At 44.7% G+C, this 24,021-nt stretch overlaps 1 protein-coding gene and 2 long non-coding RNA genes across 3 annotated transcripts in view; 2 read left to right on the plus strand and 1 right to left on the minus strand.

The window, feature by feature from the left end:
• The first annotated feature begins 411 nt into the window (after positions 1-411).
• The window catches only part of LOC147729642 (uncharacterized), a 117,618-nt gene continuing 94,008 nt past the window's right edge, over positions 412-24,021 (plus strand). The window contains exons 1-3 of the mRNA XM_086958474.1: positions 412-536; positions 3,565-3,585; positions 5,742-5,762. Coding sequence (XP_086814600.1) covers positions 488-536; positions 3,565-3,585; positions 5,742-5,762 — 91 coding nt within the window. The 5' untranslated portion in view covers positions 412-487. The remainder of the gene's footprint in view (positions 537-3,564; positions 3,586-5,741; positions 5,763-24,021) is intronic.
• On the minus strand, positions 8,121-9,216 carry LOC147729643 (uncharacterized). Its single transcript, XR_015308553.1, has 4 exons — positions 9,152-9,216; positions 9,009-9,067; positions 8,849-8,923; positions 8,121-8,400 (listed from the first exon to the last, which is right to left on the minus strand). It is a non-coding gene; the product is annotated as an uncharacterized LOC147729643 (long non-coding RNA).
• LOC147729644 (uncharacterized) lies at positions 16,313-17,280 on the plus strand. Its single transcript, XR_015308554.1, has 4 exons — positions 16,313-16,377; positions 16,462-16,520; positions 16,606-16,680; positions 17,129-17,280. It is a non-coding gene; the product is annotated as an uncharacterized LOC147729644 (long non-coding RNA).

Raw genomic sequence — 24,021 nt, forward strand, 5'->3', positions numbered from 1 at the left:
TAATACACACTCGTTATAAATCTAGGCCTTCATGCCTCGGAGATCTGGTTGACTGGTGCATGCCACCTTCCGATATTGAATCTCACCAAAAGACAAGAGTGCATTGCTGAGTACTCTACTTCTAGCAAATAGAAGTTTAATTAAAGTATCTCTGAATCTCTCTATCCGCTAAGAGGCAAAACAAATATCTGGATCGAGAAGCAGTGACGCACACCTAGGCCTTATTTGGCAGTAGTCCCTGGCGAGATCATGTGAATTACATATTCTGGGAATCTTTGTTTCATGTTCTTCAAACATTGGCTACAAAACAAAAAGACTTGCATAAGCCCTATCCCAGGTATGAATTTAAAAAAATCCTTTGACTGTGCTGCTCCATTGGCCATAGTACTCAGGGTTTTCTATTTAAGACAGGTGAAGGGTGCTAGACAGACACACCGGCACTCACCACGCAGAGAATCCCTTGTGTTTGAACACAGCAGAGGCCATAATGAAGTCCGTCGTCCTGCTCGTTGCCTATCTGACTGTCACACATGGAGGTTAGAAAACAGCGCATTACAATGCCCTTTATTTATTTATAGAGCATTTTCATATAGCGCTTGTGCATTAAAATGGATCAAGCCGCTTTACGAAAAACATAAGAATCAAATGCAATAGAATGTAATAAATAAATATTAAGCGGTAGAGGTGAATATGTATATGTTTCTTCAGGGAACAAGTTGTGAGTAAAGATGTGGGCTAAGGACTTAGGTCCAGAGAGTTTCAAAGGGTTTGTGAAAGTTTGTTTTTGTCCTATAACATTTCAACCTGCATTTATCCATCGTTTTCTGTTGTTCATAAAATTGTTATTTATGCAAAATGATTGTTGACTAAGTGGAGAAAATAATGAAGTTGTTACTCATCATTTGGGCTGTTGCATCCGCTACTAGAATGGCTGCGTGCTTCCACTCGTTTCTGTTTTTTTACAAATGTACATAGGTACTAATCTGTTTTCTGATTTCATTTTTCTGAATTTAACCACGAAAATAAATGCCAGACTTGGAGAGTTAATGCATCTGTGACAAGCATGCAAAACTTATGTGCATGAAAATCATAACTTGTAAAATAAAATGCGTACATTACACAGTGTTTTTATTGTTACAGTAACGTGGTTTTGTGTCGATTTAAGGTTATTTTAATGATTTGTTAAAATGTGTTTTTTCTTAATGATTTAGGTTTCCATTTACCTTCGTTTTAACTTGTAGTTAATGTTCTCTGTTTTTTTTTGTTCCAGTGCATGCTCAAAATATTAACTCACACTAAATCACTGTGCTAAACACTCTAAATATATTTATTTTTAAATGACCAAATCAGGTTAAGTGCAGTTTTACACTTGGCTCTTTTCACCGACTGCTTGCTGCTGGTGCTAGATTTCCAGTATGTCATGTCAAGCCAGGCAAAGCAAATTAGACCTTCAGTCACTCAGTAAATCTTGCCTAAGATTGTATGCCCTGGACAGAGGACATACAGCGCTGGCCAGTACAATATTGGTAGCACTAAGACCAGCATGACATCACTGCACAATGGAATCACACCACAACACAAAGAGGGGTTTATCAGAGCATGCTCCACCACAGCACAAAGGGGTGGTAATCAGAGCATGCTCCACCACAGCACAAAGGGGTGGTAATCAGAGCATGCTCCACCACAGCACAAAGGGGTGGTAATCAGAGCATGCTCCACCACAACACAAAGAGGTGGTAATTAGTGCATGCACCACCACAACACAAAGAGGTGGTAATCAGAGCATGCTCCACCACAGCACAAAGAGGTGGTAATCAGAGCATGCTCCACCACAGCACAAAGGGGTGGTAATCAGAGCATGCTCCACCACAGCACAAAGGGGTGGTAATCAGAGCATGCTCCACCACAACACAAAGAGGTGGTAATTAGTGCATGCACCACCACAACACAAAGAGGTGGTAATCAGAGCATGCTCCACCACAGCACAAAGGGGTGGTAATCAGAGCATGCTCCACCACAGCACAAAGGGGTGGTAATCAGAGCATGCTCCACCACAACACAAAGAGGTGGTAATTAGTGCATGCACCACCACAACACAAAGAGGTGGTAATCAGAGCATGCTCCACCACAACACAAAGAGGTGGTAATCAGAGCATGCTCCACCACAGCACAAAGGGGTGGTAATCAGAGCATGCTCCACCACAGCACAAAGAGGTGGTTATCAGAGCATTCTCCACCACAATACAAAGAGGGGGTTATCAGAGCATGCTCCACCACAACACAAAGAGGGGGATATCAGAGCATGCTCCACCACAACACAAAGAGGGGGATATCAGAGCATTCCCCACCACAATACAAAGAGGGGGTTATCAGAGCATGCTCCACCACAGCACAAAGAGGTGGTTATCAGAGCATGCTCCACCACAACACAAAGAGGGGGATATCAGAGCATGCACCACCACAACACAAAGAGGGGGTTATCAGAGCATGCTCCACCACAACACAAAGAGGGGGATATCAGAGCATGCTCCACCACAGCACAAAGAGGTGGTTATCAGAGCATGCTCCACCACAACACAAAGAGGGGGTTATCAGAGCATGCTCCACCACAACACAAAGAGGGGGATATCAGAGCATTCCCCACCACAATACAAAGAGGGGGTTATCAGAGCATGCTCCACCACAACACAAAGAGGGGGATATCAGAGCATGCTCCACCACAACACAAAGAGGGGTTTATCAGAGCATGCTCCACCACAACACAAAGAGGGGATTATCAGAGCATGCTCCACCACAACACAAAGAGGGGGATATCAGAGCATTCCCCACCACAATACAAAGAGGGGGTTATCAGAGCATGCTCCACCACAACACAAAGAGGTGGTTATCAGAGCATGCTCCACCACAGCACAAAGAGGTGGTTATCAGAGCATGCTTCACCACAGCACAAAGAGGTGGTAATTAGTGCATGCTGTACCACAGCACAAAGAGGGGTTTATCAGAGCATGCTCCACCACAGCACAAAGAGGTGGTTATCAGAGCATGCTTCACCACAGCACAAAGAGGTGGTAATTAGTGCATGCTGTACCACAGCACAAAGAGGGGTTTATCAGAGCATGCTCCACCACAACACAAAGAGGGGATTATCAGAGCATGCTCCACCACAGCACAAAGAGGTGGTAATCAGAGCATGCTCCACCACAGCACAAAGAGGTGGTAATCAGAGCCTTTTCCACCACAGCACTGCATGCTCCATCTGCCTGTGAATCCCTGGACAGTGTGTTGAAAGCACCTGAAGACTCACAACTGTTTCCAATGCAGGTACTGAATTATGATGCAACAAGGATTGCAGATACGCAGGTCCTGTTCAGCAGCATAGGACTTGCAGAAGCACACCAAGGCCCCCAAGGGTGGGGACCGACAGCTTGTCAGAATACAAAAAGAAGTGGGGGGAGGGGGGATTACAAGCTGTTACTTTCTGGGGGGGAGGGGCAGCACTCATTGTATTGGCCCTGCTGAAGAGTCCTCAGATTGTACTAATACAATGTTTTGTTATTTTTGCAGAACCAATATTGTTCGATGAAGGTAAGGATTCCTTGCATGGAGTACTTAAGAGCCCACAGTGAGAACTAGTAACGCTTACTCTGGATCATTAATCTGTTTCAAAAGCTTTGACATGTGAAATCTAGTATAGCTCTGACTGTATGGACTGCAAAAAATGCCTGATGCCTTGACACTCATTATGGGCGGTGGTAACACTTATAACTTCTCACATCAGCTTTACTTACTTACTCTCAACACAGTGCAGCAACAAAAGTTGCAGTGTTCCATCAAAGGGAGCCATCAGAACAGCAGAATATCTACAAAGATGTGGTGCTGTTTCCTCGATCCCATACTGGCCGCATTAGGCTTCCTTGGCCAGTGCTTACACTCTGGCACCATTGGGTAGGGCTGTGTGCCTGACCTCAAGCATGGGTTTTTATAATGGAAGGATAACCTTTCTGCACTAATTACTATGCTTAGATTTAGCTTATTACTTTTCCCGCCTTGTATGTGTGCTGAGAAGTTCAGCGCCCATTGCACGTTTGGAAAGGTTTTAAGAAATGAAAACTGTTCACATATTTTATGTCTGCCTCTGAGAGACATTTATTTTTGGGGTAGTGCGCTGCCTACATTTTATAGTAGATAGCGCCTTGTGGCAAAAACCATGGGTGTTTGCATGAGACCGTCCATGCACCACCCAAGGAATGGCCCACGAATACAAAATAGTCCAACGTAGTATAAAACAGTATTTTGTCTTACTATATTGCTACTTTCGAACACAAATAGAATGGCCGAATTAGCATTGCACTGCCCCAGAGCTATTTCACTGCTTCTGAACTGTCCCTTTCCTTTTGCCTGGTTGGCCCATGCGATGAGGCACTTTATTTGTGCCCATATCAAATGGTATAAGCGTCACAATTCTTGTTGCTGGCCTGTTGCTACCATTTCCACCCTGGTAAGCTAAGTGCCACTTATTGTTTTCATATAATTAGCACAATGAATCTTGTCTCTGGCTCAAAAGGTCTTTGTTAGCTCCCAGGACACATACTGGATTGAGGTGGGACGAGGGGGAAGGTGACATTAAAATGTTGTATTGTGTTTTTTATGGATTTTTAATCTTTTTTCAAAATGTGTTTACTGTTAATGTTGTAAGTTTCCTTTTTCCTTCTTTTTTACTCGTAGTTAACATTTTCTGGTTGTTTTTGTTCCAATCCATGCTCAAAATACTAACTCCCACTAAAGCACTTTACTAAACACTCTCAATATATTGTTTTTTAAATTACCAAATCAGTTTAGGTACAGTTTTATATACACACAAATAGGGAGGGACTAGAGAGTGTGCCTTCCCTCGCTCTCCCCACTAGACTATTGACCTCACTACAAGGAAAGGACAAATCCCTACTCTTATCTTAAAAAGCTGTAAAAAATTGGCTAAAAATGGGTCAATAAAAAAGGAAAACAAAAAAGAAAGTGAGAAAAGACTTACTGGAAAATCCCCCAAAAATGTATGGTTGCCCTCACTCACTATGTAGTGGCATGCTTCATCACAGGACAGTTTTACACTTGGCTCTTATCATCGACTGCTTGCTGCTGGTGTTATATTTCCAGTATGTCAGGTCAAGCCGGGCAAAGCAAATTGGACCTTGCATGGCTCAGAGAATCTTGTCTAGTGTTTTACGCCAGGGATACAGGACATAAAACAGTGGCCACTGAAATATTGGTTTCACTAAGACCTACATGACATCACTGCAATGGAATCACACCACAGCACAAAGAGGTGGTAATCGGAGCATGTTTCACCACAGCACAAAGAGGTGGTAAGCAGAGCATGCTCCCCCACAACACAGAGAGGTGGTAATTAGTGCATGCTGCACCACAGCACTGCATGCTCCATCTGCCTGTGAATCCCTGGACAGTGTGTTGAAAGCACCTGAAGACTCAGAACTGTTTCCAATGCAGGCACTGAATTATGATGCAACATGGATTGCAGATAAGCAGGTCCCATTCAGCAGCATAGGACTGGCAGAAGCACACCAAGACCTCCAAGGGTGGGGACCGCCAGCTTGTCAGAATACAAAAAGAAGTGGGGGGAGGGGGGATTACAAGCAGTTACTTTCTGGGGTGGCAGCACTCATTGTACTGGCCCTGCTGAAGAGCCCTCAGATTTTACTAATACAATGTTTTGTTATTTTTTTCAGGAATATTACCACTTGATACAGGTAAGGATTCCTCACATGGAGTACTTAAGAGCCCAAATTGAGACCTAGTAACGCTTACTCTTGATCATTAATCATTTTCTAAAGCTTTGACATGTGAAACCTAATATATCTCTGGCTGTCTAAACTGCAGAAAATGCCTGATGCCTTAACCCCCATTATGGGGGGTGGTAACACTTATAACTCCTCAAGGCAGATGTTCTGCCATTTCTCTCAACACAGTGCAGCATCAAAAGTTGCTGTGTTGTGGCAAAGCAAGCGATCAGAACAGTAGAATATCTACAAAGATATTGTGCTGTTTCTCTCTATCCCCTAATGGCTGCATTAGGCTGCCTTGCACCAGTGCATACACTCTTGCACAATTGTGTAATGCTGTGTGCGTGATCTCATGCATAGGTTTTTCTACAGGAAGAATAACCTTTCTGTACTAATGACTTAGATATAGCTTAACACCTTTCCCACGTGTGTGCACTGAGCAGTTCAGCTCACTAGCATGTTTTGAAATGTTTTGAGAAAGAAATCTATTTACGGACTTTACGTCTGCCCCTAGTAGGCATTTATTTTTGGGGTAATGCGCTGTGTACCTTTTTTAGTAGATAGCGCCGTGTGGCAAAATCCATGGGTATTTGCATGGGAACGCCCATGTACCACCCAAAGATTGGGCCTCGAATACATAGTAGAGCAAAGTAGCCCAAAACAGTACTTTTGTCTTACTATACAGCTACTTTCGAACACAAATCAATTGTATCTCAGTGTTGCTGGATCCTTGTGGTTAGGGCGATTTGCCACAAAAATTGTTAGAAAGTCACTGAATAATAAAAAAGTGCCTCTACGTGTGCGGACTGGGGACCACAAGTGAGATTATTGAAGGATTGTTTCTTTATTTTCATCTCTGCTGAGCCTGATGGTTTCTATGCTCTTAGGAGAGTATGAGGGCCTCATTTACTAGATTTTGAGGCGGGGCAGTTCTGCACATCACTTTCCTGCACTGCCCTATTTCAAAAGAAAAGGGCAGAAATACGAAGCATTTATGTCCTCTTTCACTGTCCTGGCGCACAAATTGGTGCCTGGTGCCACCGTAATTACCCTTGCACCATGGCGCAACAGTATCTGTGTTGAAATCCGGTTGTTTCTGTGCAGTAAGGGGCACCTTCCTGCACAGAAACAATCATTATGCCTCCCCTGGGGAGGCACACAGTGTTGATGCATTCCCAGATGTAAGCTTTATTGTAAGTCTGGGAATATGTCAAATACCATGGGTGTTGAGCAGGAACACCCATCGCAACGCCCCTGGGATGCCTCCCTGACACAGTGTGAGGCTCTGCCTAGACCATATCTATGAGGCAATGAAAAGTCATGCAGAGTGGCTTTCCATTGCCTCTTAGATATGGCTCTGCACTCTGTGCCACTGGATCATCAAAACAATGACGCTCCGGCCATGCACAGGACTTGAAAATTAGCCCCTGAGTATATAGCTGATTGTTATCCATGTGTCTGGAGGAAGGTAACAGAGAACAGAAGAGGAAGCATCCAAGACTGTACTGGGATCCTGGAACTTGGTCCACTGTCCCATATTTTAAGTGAAGTGTTACTTGTGAGATGTCCTAGAAAATTAGTCGAGCATACTAAGATTTTGAAATCTGCAACAGGGACAGAAGGCCCAGACTTAATACATTCTCCTAATTAAAAATTCGTAACAACTTCTCCTTTCACCCTTCTAGTGCCTCTTACCTACCACAGAGGCACTCTAGGATCCACTTAGGAAGTGACCTGCTAACTTTCTCTTAACTATTCTTTTATGCTGTTCCTAATACGTGGATGAGAGATTTGGATCCACACCTCCAAGATTTCAGGGTACATATGCAAGTGTAGCTTTGTACCACTCTAGATTTTTAAAAGAAAATAATGTGTTTGTTGCAATGGAAATGTGTCAGCCTTGAATCTTGTACTCCTGAGTTCAGTCACTTTCTCACTAGCGGTACAAAAGGGGGTGGTGATGGACGGAGCATCTGAATCAATCAAACACTAACACCCAGTCAAAAGATCTGGGTTTAATCCATCACCGTTCTTTAGCCCACTCTGCCACCCCAGTTCAGACATGGCTATATGCAAATCAGTCTGACCCTGTGCCTCATGGGAACAGTCCATTTTAAACAACAAGGGGACCCCAATTGGTATCAGCGAGGGACCTCGGGGAGCTTATCATATAAACACAACAATGGTCCCTGGCAAGAAACTAGATAAGTGCCAATGAATATAGACTCAATCAGTACTATATTGGCGAAAACGTACCCAGCCGGGCAGAGGTTTTCAAAGTTTATATTTCAATCAAGAAAAATGTCAAACATATTAACACCTTCAACAAATCACGTAGGTGGGGCACAAGCCTGTACCCAACCACGAACATACATAGACAACAACATACACAAAGGGCTTGCAAGGCAAAACAAACAGTCTCTGTAAAATTCCAATTGTGAACAGAGAATTACTTGTGGGTACCATTACATAATTATACATTGATAGTTCCAAACATATATGGTACACAGTGGGTCGACGACGTTTCGGACCCCCTTGCTAAATAATGGGGTCCATCATCAGGACAAAGCAATGGTTGCCTTTTTTAGTTTTAAGCCTCTTTAGCCTAAAGGGAAAATAAAATGAAAAAACAGGTCCATTACATTTAAATCACATGCTTAATGTGAGTGACATTGTGCCGTGACTTATAGACCCAGAACGCTAATATCCTGGTGGAGATAGCGTGTGACTTTGTTCCAGTGTCATGTGACAGAGTGTAGTCATACTGTTTAGCTGTGAGTGATTTTTCAATTCAGGTGAGAAACGACGCGGTGATGCTGGGCAATTTTGAGTGAAAATAATGTCAGGGTGGAGGAGGCTGCTATGTTATATTCAGGGTGCATCATGCTCAAATAAAAGAGTTTTGCAGTGGGTTGAATCGATCGATCAGCAGTGCTTCTATGTTAACAAGTGAAAAAACGGCGCTATGAGTCGCGGTGAGAGATACATAATTATCCAGATTTTAACGTGGTCAGGTGAAAATCGCGGCGCAATAAGGAAGTACGGGGGCTCACCAGAACAATACTGGGCAGGCTCAAATAAGAGCTGGAGGTTCGTTATATAGTTAGAATCCGGGGTGTGGGGTTCTTCTGGGAAACAAAGAGTTGTGCAGGGTTAGGGTGGAGAACAACTAATTCATTAATTTGGGCGTCAGTGCAAAGGGGGTAGGCTTACCGGGGGTTAATTACACGTATCAAGGGTCCAGGGGCGGAGGAGGATCGTTCCGCTTGTACCTGTATACAAAACATTACTTTAACCAAAGGAATCTAAAATAATTGGACAAAGGCATCATTCGGTAATTACCGAGTAGGGCTTACCTTGTGAGCCGGAAATTGCCGGGAGCGCCGGATCGCGCTGGGGTCCTGGAACCAGGGGGGGAGCCTACAGATAGAATTGGGGGGTTAGTCAGTAAGGGGCATTTGGGCAGGGTTACGCGCCAAATAGTAAAGGGATTATCCGGGGCTTACCGGATCAGTCGGCAATGCTTGACTTCCTGGTTCGTGAAGTCATGTGGGCGGATTACTTTTATCGCGCTCAGCCATTGGTTGGAAAAGGACCATAAGCATAAAAGAAGGACCAGGCTGGTGGCCATTATGGGTGAGGGAATTTAGATTAGTTAAGAAGGTCCCATAGACATAAATGAAGGACCATGCGAGCAGCCATCTTGGGCGAAGGAAGTGAGATTAAAATGGGGTTAAAAACATCATAGAGAAAAGTGGCGCAGTGACATTAGTGAAGGTAGTGACTGTGAGATTTACAAATACATTAATTACATTAGAGTACATTGATTTTTGCATCAGTATTACGGCGAAGGCCAGAATGTGTTCAGTTCATTCAATTAGGTCTTATAGGATGTTAATTCCAGTTCATTCACATATTTCTTCAAAAATGAAGTCCATAATCAGATTAGTGTTGTCCAGTCCTCTTGTTGGTTTAGGCCCGAGTTCAGGCTATCAGTCCGTATTATCCATTTCAATTCCTCTTTATTGAGAAGGAGACTCAGATCACCTCCTCTTGGTGGCAGTGTCACTTGGTTTATAATGGTCCACCGGATATCATTTTCCGTGTGCTCTTTGGAGATGAAATGTTCAACCAAGGGAGCATTGGGGGTCTTACACCGTATTCTGCTCCTGTGCTGGGAAATCCGTAATTTAACTTTTTGCTTGGTTTGACCAACATAAAGGAGGTCACATGGACAAAGGATCGCATACACAACGTTGCAACTATTACAGTTTGTAAAAGTTTTCAGAACATTTTTGCATTCCTTATACACAAATTCTTTACTCTCAATAGTATACTCGCATACCACACATGTTCCACATTTCGCATGGCCCCTAAGCGGTATAGTGGTCCAATGGTCATTGATAGTTCTTTTTAGTGGGGCAGGGGAGGGTAAAGCTGCCCTCACTAAATGATCTTTAATGTTTTTATTCTTTCTGAAAGCAAACAATGGGCGTTCCCAGTTTAATTGACCTGAATTCAAAATGTGCCAATTATGTTTGATGGTTTTTGTAATTTTATTCGACACACTGGAAAATGTTGTGACACACACCAATTTATTAGTGGTCGGTTTGGGTTTAGTTGTCAAAAGGGTCTCACGTGGGCAATACCATGCTCGCTTCATGGAGTTTTTTATGAGGCGGCGCGGATAACCTCTTTGTCTCAATTTGGTGGCTAGGAGACCTGCTTCATGGAAATAATCCTCTTTATGGAAATTATTCCTGCGCAGCCTGAGAAATTGTGAATAAGGTAGACTATCTTTTAGGGCCCTCGGATGGCAGCTATCGTAGCTTAAGAGCGTGTTTTTCTCAGTGGGCTTATGATATAACGAGGTGTAGAGTAGGCCATTCTCGTGTTGGATAGTCAGGTCCAAAAAAGGGATAGAGGTCTTACTGTGAGTCAATGTGAATGTAAGCCCACTGCAATTGTTGTTAAGCCAATGTAATAGGGCTGGGAAGGCATCGGTGTCATTATCCCATATCATAAAGATATCGTCTATATAGCGTCTCCACGTACGGATACCTTGACGGAATGGGTTACTGTCAACCAGAATCGTGTGACACTCCAGCCAGTCCATGTAAAGAATAGCCAACGTGGGAGCAAAAATTGCTCCCATGGAGGTTCCACGGATCTGCTGGAAGTACTGATTATCATATACAAAGAAATTTTGTGTCAGGCAGATTTCAAGGAGCTGAATTATGAAAAGTGTAGGGACTCTATGAGGACGAGTTCTTTGATTAAGGATGGTTTCCATTACAAACAATGATTCTCTCTGGGGAATGTTTGTATATAGTGATTCAACATCAAGGGTGCAGAGGGTCTCAGTATTGTGGTTAAATGGAGAATTTTCAACAAGGTTGATCATGTGGGTGCTGTCTTTAATATAACAACGGGTTGTCGGGACAAAGTCCTTCAGAAAGAAATTTACATAATGGCCCAAATGTTCCAAGACAGAGCCGCAACCCGATACAATGGGGCGTCCTGGGGGATGGTTGAGGTTTTTATGCACTTTGGGTAAAGTGTAAATTACTGGTGTTCTGGGATTAGGAGTGTTTAAAAAGTCGTATTCGTGTTTACTTAGGTATCCATTATCCAAAGCCTCATTTGTAATGGTTCTGATTTGTGCTTGGATTTCTTTGGTGGGATTTGTAGAGAGTCTACAGTAGTGATCTGTATTGGAAACTTGACGGAATAACTCACTTTTATAATTATCAATGTCTTGTAGTACAATTCCACCGCCTTTATCAGCCGGTTTAACGATTAGATTGTGGTTATTCTTGAGGGTAGAGATGGCTGATTTCTCATCTACCGAGATATTATATGGGACAAAGATGTGAGATTTGGCCAATTCGGTAGTTTCTTTGAGAATCACCTTCTCAAAGGTAAGGATTTCCTTCGGAATCATCCCAGCCATGGGGGAAAATTTGGAAGGTGGTCTAAAGGGTGTAGAGACCGGTTTTGGGTCAGAAGGGTTGAGTTCAAAGTATGCGCGTAGCCTAATTTTCCGAAAGAATGACATGAGTTCAGATTGTAGATCAAGAAAATTAGGGTAGGTAGTAGGGACAAAAGATAAGCCCTTACTAAGGACAGAGATTTCATGAGAAGATAGTGTATGGCTAGACAGGTTGAACAGAGGAATTGTGAGTTCTGTATTTACTGCCTCTCTCCCCATTGATAGAATCTGTTCCGGGTCTGTCGTTCTCCCGGAGGGTTCTGCCATCGTGCTTATTGTTTTACACGGCCTCTCCTGGGGGGTTCTTGTTGGCCTCTGGGTAAAAAATGATTCTGTTGTCTTTGTGGGCCTCCACTCGGGCCTTCCCCACCGTCTGAGTTATCTGAAGAGTCGGCTGAAGAGTCTGTGAACCCAACAACTGTGTTTCTTCTATTATAGCGGCCCCAAGGTCTGGGTGTAAACTGGGTTTGATTGAGATTCCGATTAGTGTAGAAATCCTTCTGAAGGTAGGGGTATGCCCGTTCAGAGGTGAAGGATTTAATATCCTTCTTTACTTTGTTGGCTTTTTTATTTTGTTCTATTCTATGGAACTCCTGTACTGTTTTATCAATTTTCTCAAGGAGTTTCTTAGCTTCAGTGTTGGTGTTTTTTTCGGATATTTGCTTCTCTAGATCTTTGATTATCTCATCTAGTTTTTTGAGTTCCTCGGAGGCGGTTTCAATCCCTAGGACTAGCCAGTGTCGGGAACAAGTAGTCCCTATGTTGCTAAATCCTTGAATGTACTTGGGGTTGTCAGTGAACACACCTGGTATATTTCTAACCTGGAGACCTAGCGGAATTGTATTGGACCTTAAATAGTCTGTCAGCATAATAGTCATGAGTTCCAATCGGACATATTTCTTTTTCTGTTTCTCCAAATCCTCACTGAGATTAGTACTTGCAACCGTTGTGGATTCCTCTAGATCAGTGAAAAGAGATGGGCCTTCACAGATTTTTTTAATATACTCTAAAGAATAGAGGGGGGCGTCGTTAGACATAACAAGGTGCGGTGAGCAGTGAACCACAGGGGGGTGGTGGGGGGCAGGGAGGGAGGGGAGGACCCACTTAGGTGAAGTGGAAGGGAACAAGAAAGCCCTTGCAATCAAGCGATTGCGCAAAATATCTATTTTAAACAACAAGGGGACCCCAATTGGTATCAGCGAGGGACCTCGGGGAGCTTATCATATAAACACAAGAATGGTCCCTGGCAAGAAACTAGATAAGTGCCAATGAATATAGACTCAATCAGTACTATATTGGCGAAAACGTACCCAGCCGGGCAGAGGTTTTCAAAGTTTATATTTCAATCAAGAAAAATGTCAAACATATTAACACCTTCAACAAATCACGTAGGTGGGGCACAAGCCTGTACCCAACCACGAACATACATAGACAACAACATACACAAAGGGCTTGCAAGGCAAAACAAACAGTCTCTGTAAAATTCCAATTGTGAACAGAGAATTACTTGTGGGTACCATTACATAATTATACATTGATAGTTCCAAACATATATGGTACACAGTGGGTCGACGACGTTTCGGACCCCCTTGCTAAATAATGGGGTCCATCATCAGGACAAAGCAATGGTTGCCTTTTTTAGTTTTAAGCCTCTTTAGCCTAAAGGGAAAATAAAATGAAAAAACAGGTCCATTACATTTAAATCACATGCTTAATGTGAGTGACATTGTGCCGTGACTTATAGACCCAGAACGCTAATATCCTGGTGGAGATAGCGTGTGACTTTGTTCCAGTGTCATGTGACAGAGTGTAGTCATACTGTTTAGCTGTGAGTGATTTTTCAATTCAGGTGAGAAACGACGCGGTGATGCTGGGCAATTTTGAGTGAAAATAATGTCAGGGTGGAGGAGGCTGCTATGTTATATTCAGGGTGCATCATGCTCAAATAAAAGAGTTTTGCAGTGGGTTGAATCGATCGATCAGCAGTGCTTCTATGTTAACAAGTGAAAAAACGGCGCTATGAGTCGCGGTGAGAGATACATAATTATCCAGATTTTAACGTGGTCAGGTGAAAATCGCGGCGCAATAAGGAAGTACGGGGGCTCACCAGAACAATACTGGGCAGGCTCAAATAAGAGCTGGAGGTTCGTTATATAGTTAGAATCCGGGGTGTGGGGTTCTTCTGGGAAACATTGATAATTATAAAAGTGAGTTATTCCGTCAAGTTTCCAATACAGATCACTACTGTAGACTCTCTACAAATCCCACCAAAGAAATCCAAGCACAAATCAGAACCATTACAAATGAGGCTTTGGATAATGGATACCTAAGTAAACACGAATACGACTTTTTAAACACTCCTAATCCCAGAACACCAGTAATTTACACTTTACCCAAAGTGCATAAAAACCTCAACCATCCCCCAGGACGCCCCATTGTATCGGGTTGCGGCTCTGTCTTGGAACCTTTGGGCCATTATGTAAATTTCTTTCTGAAGGACTTTGTCCCGACAACCCGTTGTTATATTAAAGACAGCACCCACATGATCAACCTTGTTGAAAATTCTCCATTTAACCACAATACTGAGACCCTCTGCACCCTTGATGTTGAATCACAATATACAAACATTCCCCAGAGAGAATCATTGTTTGTAATGGAAACCATCCTTAATCAAAGAACTCGTCCTCATAGAGTCCCTACACTTTTCATAATTCAGCTCCTTGAAATCTGCCTGACACAAAATTTCTTTGTATATGATAATCAGTACTTCCAGCAGATCCGTGGAACCTCCATGGGAGCAATTTTTGCTCCCACGTTGGCTATTCTTTACATGGACTGGCTGGAGTGTCACACGATTCTGGTTGACAGTAACCCATTCCGTCAAGGTATTCGTACGTGGAGACGCTATATAGACGATATCTTTATGATATGGGATAATGACACCAATGCCTTCCCAGCCCTATTACATTGGCTTAACAACAATTGCAGTGGGCTTACATTCACATTGACTCACAGTAAGACCTCTATCCCTTTTTTGGACCTGACTATCCAACACGAGAATGGCCTACTCTACACCTCGTTATATCATAAGCCCACTGAGAAAAACACGCTCTTAAGCTACGATAGCTGCCATCCGAGGGCCCTAAAAGATAGTCTACCTTATTCACAATTTCTCAGGCTGCGCAGGAATAATTTCCATAAAGAGGGTTATTTCCATGAAGCAGGTCTCCTAGCCACCAAATTGAGACAAAGAGGTTATCCGCGCCGCCTCATAAAAAACTCCATGAAGCGAGCATGGTATTGCCCACGTGAGACCCTTTTGACAACTAAACCCAAACCGACCACTAATAAATTGGTGTGTGTCACAACATTTTCCAGTGTGTCGAATAAAATTACAAAAACCATCAAACATAATTGGCACATTTTGAATTCAGGTCAATTAAACTGGGAACGCCCATTGTTTGCTTTCAGAAAGAATAAAAACATTAAAGATCATTTAGTGAGGGCAGCTTTACCCTCCCCTGCCCCACTAAAAAGAACTATCAATGACCATTGGACCACTATACCGCTTAGGGGCCATGCGAAATGTGGAACATGTGTGGTATGCGAGTATACTATTGAGAGTAAAGAATTTGTGTATAAGGAATGCAAAAATGTTCTGAAAACTTTTACAAACTGTAATAGTTGCAACGTTGTGTATGCGATCCTTTGTCCATGTGACCTCCTTTATGTTGGTCAAACCAAGCAAAAAGTTAAATTACGGATTTCCCAGCACAGGAGCAGAATACGGTGTAAGACCCCCAATGCTCCCTTGGTTGAACATTTCATCTCCAAAGAGCACACGGAAAATGATATCCGGTGGACCATTATAAACCAAGTGACACTGCCACCAAGAGGAGGTGATCTGAGTCTCCTTCTCAATAAAGAGGAATTGAAATGGATAATACGGACTGATAGCCTGAACTCGGGCCTAAACCAACAAGAGGACTGGACAACACTAATCTGATTATGGACTTCATTTTTGAAGAAATATGTGAATGAACTGGAATTAACATCCTATAAGACCTAATTGAATGAACTGAACACATTCTGGCCTTCGCCGTAATACTGATGCAAAAATCAATGTACTCTAATGTAATTAATGTATTTGTAAATCTCACAGTCACTACCTTCACTAATGTCACTGCGCCACTTTTCTCTATGATGTTTTTAACCCCATTTTAATCTCACTTCCTTCGCCCAAGATGGCTGCTCGCATGGTCCTTCATTTATGTCTATGGGACCTTCTTAACTAATCTAAATTCCCTCACCCATAATGGCCACCAGCCTGGTCCTTCGTTTATGCTTATGGTCCTTTTCCAACCAATGGCTGAGCGCGATAAAAGTAATCCGCCCACATGACTTCACGAACCAGGAAGTCAAGCATTGCCGACTGATCCGGTAAGCCCCGGATAATCCCTTTACTATTTGGCGCGTAACCCTGCCCAAATGCCCCTTACTGACTAACCCCCCAATTCTATCTGTAGGCTCCCCCCCTGGTTCCAGGACCCCAGCGCGATCCGGCGCTCCCGGCAATTTCCGGCTCACAAGGTAAGCCCTACTCGGTAATTACCGAATGATGCCTTTGTCCAATTATTTTAGATTCCTTTGGTTAAAGTAATGTTTTGTATACAGGTACAAGCGGAACGATCCTCCTCCGCCCCTGGACCCTTGATACGTGTAATTAACCCCCGGTAAGCCTACCCCCTTTGCACTGACGCCCAAATTAATGAATTAGTTGTTCTCCGCCCTAACCCTGCACAACTCTTTGTTTCCCAGAAGAACCCCACACCCCGGATTCTAACTATATAACGAACCTCCAGCTCTTATTTGAGCCTGCCCAGTATTGTTCTGGTGAGCCCCCGTACTTCCTTATTGCGCCGCGATTTTCACCTGACCACGTTAAAATCTGGATAATTATGTATCTCTCACCGCGACTCATAGCGCCGTTTTTTCACTTGTTAACATAGAAGCACTGCTGATCGATCGATTCAACCCACTGCAAAACTCTTTTATTTGAGCATGATGCACCCTGAATATAACATAGCAGCCTCCTCCACCCTGACATTATTTTCACTCAAAATTGCCCAGCATCACCGCGTCGTTTCTCACCTGAATTGAAAAATCACTCACAGCTAAACAGTATGACTACACTCTGTCACATGACACTGGAACAAAGTCACACGCTATCTCCACCAGGATATTAGCGTTCTGGGTCTATAAGTCACGGCACAATGTCACTCACATTAAGCATGTGATTTAAATGTAATGGACCTGTTTTTTCATTTTATTTTCCCTTTAGGCTAAAGAGGCTTAAAACTAAAAAAGGCAACCATTGCTTTGTCCTGATGATGGACCCCATTATTTAGCAAGGGGGTCCGAAACGTCGTCGACCCACTGTGTACCATATATGTTTGGAACTATCAATGTATAATTATGTAATGGTACCCACAAGTAATTCTCTGTTCACAATTGGGAATTTTACAGAGACTGTTTGTTTTGCCTTGCAAGCCCTTTGTGTATGTTGTTGTCTATGTATGTTCGTGGTTGGGTACAGGCTTGTGCCCCACCTACGTGATTTGTTGAAGGTGTTAATATGTTTGACATTTTTCTTGATTGAAATATAAACTTTGAAAACCTCTGCCCGGCTGGGTACGTTTTCGCCAATATAGTACTGATTGAGTCTATATTCATTGGCACTTATCTAGTTTCTTGCCAGGGACCATTGTTGTGTTTATATCATGGGAACAGTCCAGCCCGAACTGCCAAGCCATGTCTTCCCTGGACCGGAAGCAAGCTTCCGAAGACCGGTTTCTGGCATTCCAGCCGTCTTCAGCCCTGCTTGCTTGAATCCAGTGGCAAAGTGAGCAAGGGACTCACGTCTGAGCATACCCTGCACTGGCAGGGTATGCTCAGACGTGAGTCCCTTGCTCACTTTGCCACTGGATACCCTGCACTGGCAGGGTATGCTGAGGCAGGGTATGCTCAGACGTGAGTCCCTTGCTCACTTTGCCACTGGATTCAAGCAAGCAGGGCTGAAGACGGCTGGAATGCCAGAAACCGGTCTTCGGAAGCTTGCTTCCGGTCCAGGGAAGACATGGCTTGGCAGTTCGGGCTGGACTGTTCCCATGAGGCACAGGGTCAGACTGATTTGCATATAGCCATGTCTGAACTGGGGTGGCAGAGTGGGCTAAAGAACGGTGATGGATTAAACCCAGAGCTTCTGACTGGGTGTGAGTGTTTGACTGATTCAGATCCTCCATCCATCACCACCCCCTTTTGTACCGCTTTTGGCCGCCATAAGTGTGGCAGGGTATGCTCAGACGTGAGTCCCTTGCTCACTTTGCCACAGGATTCAAGCAAGCAGGGCTGAAGACGGCTGGAATGCCAGAAACCGGTCCTCGGAAGCTTGCTTCCGGTCCAGGGAAGACATGGCTTGGGAGTTCGGGCTGGACTGTTCCCATGAGCCACAGGGTCAGACCGATTTGCATATAGCCATGCCTGAACTGGGGTGGCAGAGTGGGCTAAAGAACGGTGATGGATTAAACCCAGATCTTCTGACTGGGTGTGAGTGTTTGATTGATTCAGATCCTCCATCCATCACCACCCCCTTTTGTACCGCTTTTGGCCGCCATAAGTGTGGCAGGGTATGCTCAGACGTGAGTCCCTTGCTCACTTTGCCACTGGATTCAAGCAAGCAGGGCTGAAGACGGCTGGAATGCCAGAAACCGGTCTTCGGAAGCTTGCTTCCGGTCCAGGGAAGACATGGCTTGGCAGTTTGGGCTGGACTGTTCCCATGAGGCACAGGGTCAGACTGATTTGCATATAGCCATGTCTGAACTGGGGTGGCAGAGTGGGCTAAAGAACGGTGATGGATTAAACCCAGATATTCTGACTGGGTGTGAGTGTTTGATTGATTCAGATCCTCCATCCATCACCACCCCCTTTTGTACCGCTTTTGGCCGCCATAAATGTGGCAGGGTATGCTCAGACGTGAGTCCCTTGCTCACTTTGCCACTGGATTCAAGCATGCAGGGCTGAAGACTACTGGAATGCCAGAAACCGGTCCTCGGAAGCTTGCTTCCGGTCCAGGGAAGACATGGCTTGGCTGTTCGGGCTGGACTGTTCCCATGAGGCACAGGGTCAGACTGATTTGCATATAGCCATGTCTGAACTGGGGTGGCAGAGTGGGCTAAAGAACGGTGATGGATTATACCCAGATCTTCTGACTGGGTGTGAGTGTTTGATTGATTCAGATCCTCCATCCATCACCACCCCCTTTTGTACCGCTTTTGGCCGCCATAAGTGTGGCAGGGTATGCTCAGACGTGAGTCCCTTGCTCACTTTGCCACTGGATTTAAGTAAGCAGGGCTGAAGACGGCTGGAATGCCAGAAACTGGTCCTTGGAAGCTTGCTTCCGGTCCAGGGAAGACATGGCTTGGCAGTTCGGGCTGGACAGTTCCCATGAGGCACAGGGTCAGACTGATTTGCATATAGCCAAGTCTGAACTGGGGTGGCAGAGTGGGCTAAAGAACGGTGATGGATTAAACCCAGATCTTCTGACTGTGTGTGAGTGTTTAATTGATTCAGATCCTCCATCCATCACCACCCCCTTTTGTACCACTTTTGGCCGCCATAAGTGTGGCAGGGTATGCTCAGACGTGAGTCCCTTGCTCACTTTGCCACTGGATTCAAGCAAGCAGGGCTGAAGACGGATGGAATGCCAGAAACCGGTCCTCGGAAGCTTGTTTCCGGTCCAGGGAAGACATGGCTTGGCAGTTCGGGCTGGACTGTTCCCATGAGGCACAGGGTCAGACTGATTTGCATATAGCCATGTCTGAACTGGGGTGGCAGAGTGGGCTAAAGAAGGGTGATGGATTAAACCCAGATCTTTTGACTGGGTGTGAGTGTTTGATTGATTCAGATGCTCCGTCCATCACCACCCCCTTTTGTACCGCTTTTGGCCACCATAAGTGTGGCAGGGTATGCTCAGGCGTGAGTCCCTTGCTCACTTTGCCACTGGATTCAAGCAAGCAGGGCTGAAGATGGCTGGAATGCCAGAAACCGGTCCTCGGAAGCTTGTTTCCGGTCCAGGGAAGACATGGCTTGGCAGTTCGGGCTGGACTGTTCCCATGAGGCACAGGGTCAGACTGATTTGCATATAGCCATGTCTGAACTGGGGTGGCAGAGTGGGCTAAAGAACGGTGATGGATTAAACCCAGATCTTCTGACTGGGTGTGAGTGTTTGATTGATTCAGATCCTCCATCCATCACCACCCCCTTTTGTACCGCTTTTGGCCGCCATAAATGTGGCAGGGTATGCTCAGACGTGAGTCCCTTGCTCACTTTGCCACTGGATTCAAGCAACCCGGGCTGAAGACGGCTGGAATGCCAGAAACCGGTCCTCGGAAGCTTGTTTCCGGTCCAGGGAAGACTTGGCTTGGCAGTTCGGGCTGGACTGTTCCCATGAGGCACAGGGTCAGACTGATTTGCATATAGCCATGTCTGAACTGGGGTGGCAGAGTGGGCTAAAGAACGGTGATGGATTAAACCCAGATCTTCTGACTGGGTGTGAGTGTTTGATTGATTCAGATCCTCCATCCATCACCACCCCCTTTTGTACCACTTTCTCACTAGAGCACAATGTTGATCCTGGGCAAACTACGCTATCTTCCTTGCTTCTGCAGCAATGTCAGTCAAAATAGAAAAAAAGGCATGGTAGAGCTTGAGACACGTGTGGATTCAGTTTACATAACCTGACATACCTAAGGTGATACTGTAATGGGAGAGGTCTTGTGGTTCCTTCCGAATAAGACTCAAAATCAGAATCAACCCTGGTAAAAAGTTCAACACAGCCCTAGACTGTTGAAGGCCATCATTTGAATTTGGTCTAATCTTAGCGAAGGTCTGACGTTACAACGCATACATTTACAACGCATGCATTTACAATGCAGTTTTTTTACCGCAGCATCCACTACAATGCATTCCATTACATCGCATGACCCTACATCGCATTTTAAAAAACTACCTTTAGAACGCATACCATTACAACGCATACCATTACATTGCATTTAAGGTAAGTATTGGATAGTATAGGGGTAAAAATTACTATTCTAACTCCAGGGGGTGCAAAAGTAGGGTAAATGTTGTATAGTGTAGGGGTACTATGTGTTGTAATGGTATGCGTTGTAATGGTATGCGTTGTAATGCCTGCATTGTAGTGACATGTAATGTAGTGTCATGCGTTGTAATGGTATGCGTTGTAATGCCTGCGTTGTAGTGACATGCGTTGTAAATGATGTTGTGAAGTAATGACTGCGTTGTAAGTGTAGTGCGATATAATGAATGCGTTGTAAAGGTTGTTTCCCAATCATGGCATGGAGCCCACCACAAAAGCAAAATGGCCGATCTAGCATCGCTCTGCCCCAGAGCTACTTCACTGCTCCTAAACTGCCCCTTTCCTTCTGCCTGGTTGGCCCATGAGATGAGGTGGCACAACTCAATTACTTGCATTTACAACCAAAGTGCAAGCACTTTATTTGTGTCCATGTCAAATGGTAAAAACGTCACAATTCATGTTGCTGGCCTGTTGCTACCATTTGCACCCTGATAAGCTAAGTGCCACTTCTTGTTTTAATATTATTAGCACAATGAATCTTGACTCTGCCTCAGAAGGTCTTTTTTAGCTCCCAGGCCCCATCCTGGATTGCGGTGGGACGAGGGGGTAGGAGATAGTAAAATGTGGTATTGTGTTGATTTATGGTTTTTAAAAAGGAAGTTCTGTTAATGCTGTAAGCGTCCTTTTTGCTTCTTTTGTTATTCGTAGTTAATGTTTTCTGCTTGTATTTTGTTCCAGTGTGTGCTCAGAATATTGACTCCCACTAAATCACTTCGCTAAACACTCTCAATGTGTTGTTTTTAAATGATCAAATCAGTTTTACACTTGGCTCTTATATCGACTGCTTGCTGCTGGTGCTATATTTCCAGTATGTCAGGCCAAGCAAAGCAAAGCAAATTGGACCTTGCATGGCTCAGAGAATCTTGTCTAGCGTTTTACGTCAGGGACACAAGACATAAAACACTGGCCACTGAAATATTGGTTTCACTAAGATCAACATGACATCACTGCAATGGAATGACACCACAGCACAAAGAGGGGGTTATCAGAGCATGCTCCACCACAACACAAAGAGGGGTTTATCAGAGCATGCGCCACCACAACACAAAGAGGGGTTATCAGAGCATGCACCACCACAACACAAAGAGGGGGTTATCAGAGCATGCTCCACCACAACACAAAGAGGGGTTATCAGAGCATGCTCCACCACAACACAAAGAGGGGATTATCAGAGCATGCACCACCACAACACAAAGAGGGGGTTATCAGAGCATGCTCCACCACAACACAAAGAGGGGATTATCAGAGCATGCTCCACCACAACACAAAGAGGGGATTATCAGAGCATGCACCACCACAACACAAAGAGGTGGTTATCAGAGCATGCTCCACCACAACACAAAGAGGGGTTTATCAGAGCATGCTCCACCACAACACAAAGAGGGGATTATCAGAGCATGCACCACCACAACACAAAGAGGGGGTTATCAGAGCATGCTCCACCACAACACAAAGAGGGGATTATCAGAGCATGCTCCACCACAACACAAAGAGGGGATTATCAGAGCATGCACCACCACAACACAAAGAGGTGGTTATCAGAGCATGCTCCACCACAACACAAAGAGGGGTTTATCAGAGCATGCTCCACCACAACACAAAGAGGGGTTATCAGAGCATGCTCCACCACAACACAAAGAGGGGATTATCAGAGCATGCACCACCACAACACAAAGAGGGGGTTATCAGAGCATGCTCCACCACAACACAAAGAGGGGATTATCAGAGCATGCTCCACCACAACACAAAGAGGGGATTATCAGAGCATGCACCACCACAACACAAAGAGGTGGTTATCAGAGCATGCTCCACCACAACACAAAGAGGGGGTTATCAGAGCTTACACCACCACAACACAAAGAGGGGGTTATCAGAGCATGCTCCACCACAACACAAAGAGGGGATTATCAGAGCATGCACCACCACAACACAAAGAGGTGGTTATCAGAGCATGCTCCACCACAACACAAAGAGGGGGTAATCAGAGCATGCTCCACCACAACACAAAGAGGGGGTTATCAGAGCATGCTCCACCACAACACAAAGAGGGGGTTATCAGAGCTTGCACCACCAAAACACAAAGAGGGGTTTATCAGAGCATGCGCCACCACAACACAAAGAGGTGGTTATCAGAGCATGCTCCACCACAACACAAAGAGGGGGTTATCAGAGCATGCTCCACCACAACACAAAGAGGGGTTATCAGAGCATGCTCCACCACAACACAAAGAGGGGTTATCAGAGCATGCTCCACCACAACACAAAGAGGGGATTATCAGAGCATGCACCACCACAACACAAAGAGGTGGTTATCAGAGCATGCTCCACCACAACACAAAGAGGGGGTATCAGAGCATGCTCCACCACAACACAAAGAGGGGATTATCAGAGCATGCACCACCACAACACAAAGAGGTGGTTATCAGAGCATGCTCCACCACAACACAAAGAGGGGGTTATTAGAGCATCCTTCACTAGAAGACAAATATGTGTAATCAGTGCCTGCTCCACCACAGAACTGCATGCTCCATCTGCCTGTGAATCCCTGGATAGTGTGTTGAAAGCACCTGAACACTCACAACTGTTTCCAATGCAGGTACTGTATTATGATGCAACAAGGATTGCAGATACGCAGGTCCTGTTCAGCAGCATAGGACTTGCAGAAGCACACCAAGAGCCCCATCTTGTCACAACACAACAGGAAGCAGGGTATTCAATCAATCACCAACAACTCCAGTTTTGTGAGGAAGGTGGTTTCACGCTGTGCATATAACCTATATCTACTGATCGTTGCTTATCATCTGCCTGCTAACTCAGCCATCTGCCCACCTCAGTGACATTGTCAAAGCTTGAGTCCAAGCCTGAGGCGAGTACCTCAATGTCCTCATGCACGCTTTTCACAGGTGGAAAGAGCCAGACACTGAGTTGGTTGCTCCTCTGGTATATGTGGGATCATCTGAGTAGGAGCAGATGACATTTCTTTGGATGCTGTTTGCATGGGGAATCAGCCTTACAAA

Source organism: Lissotriton vulgaris, chromosome 2_1, assembly GCF_964263255.1.
Source record: "Lissotriton vulgaris chromosome 2_1, aLisVul1.2, whole genome shotgun sequence".
NCBI lineage: Eukaryota > Metazoa > Chordata > Amphibia > Caudata > Salamandridae > Lissotriton > Lissotriton vulgaris.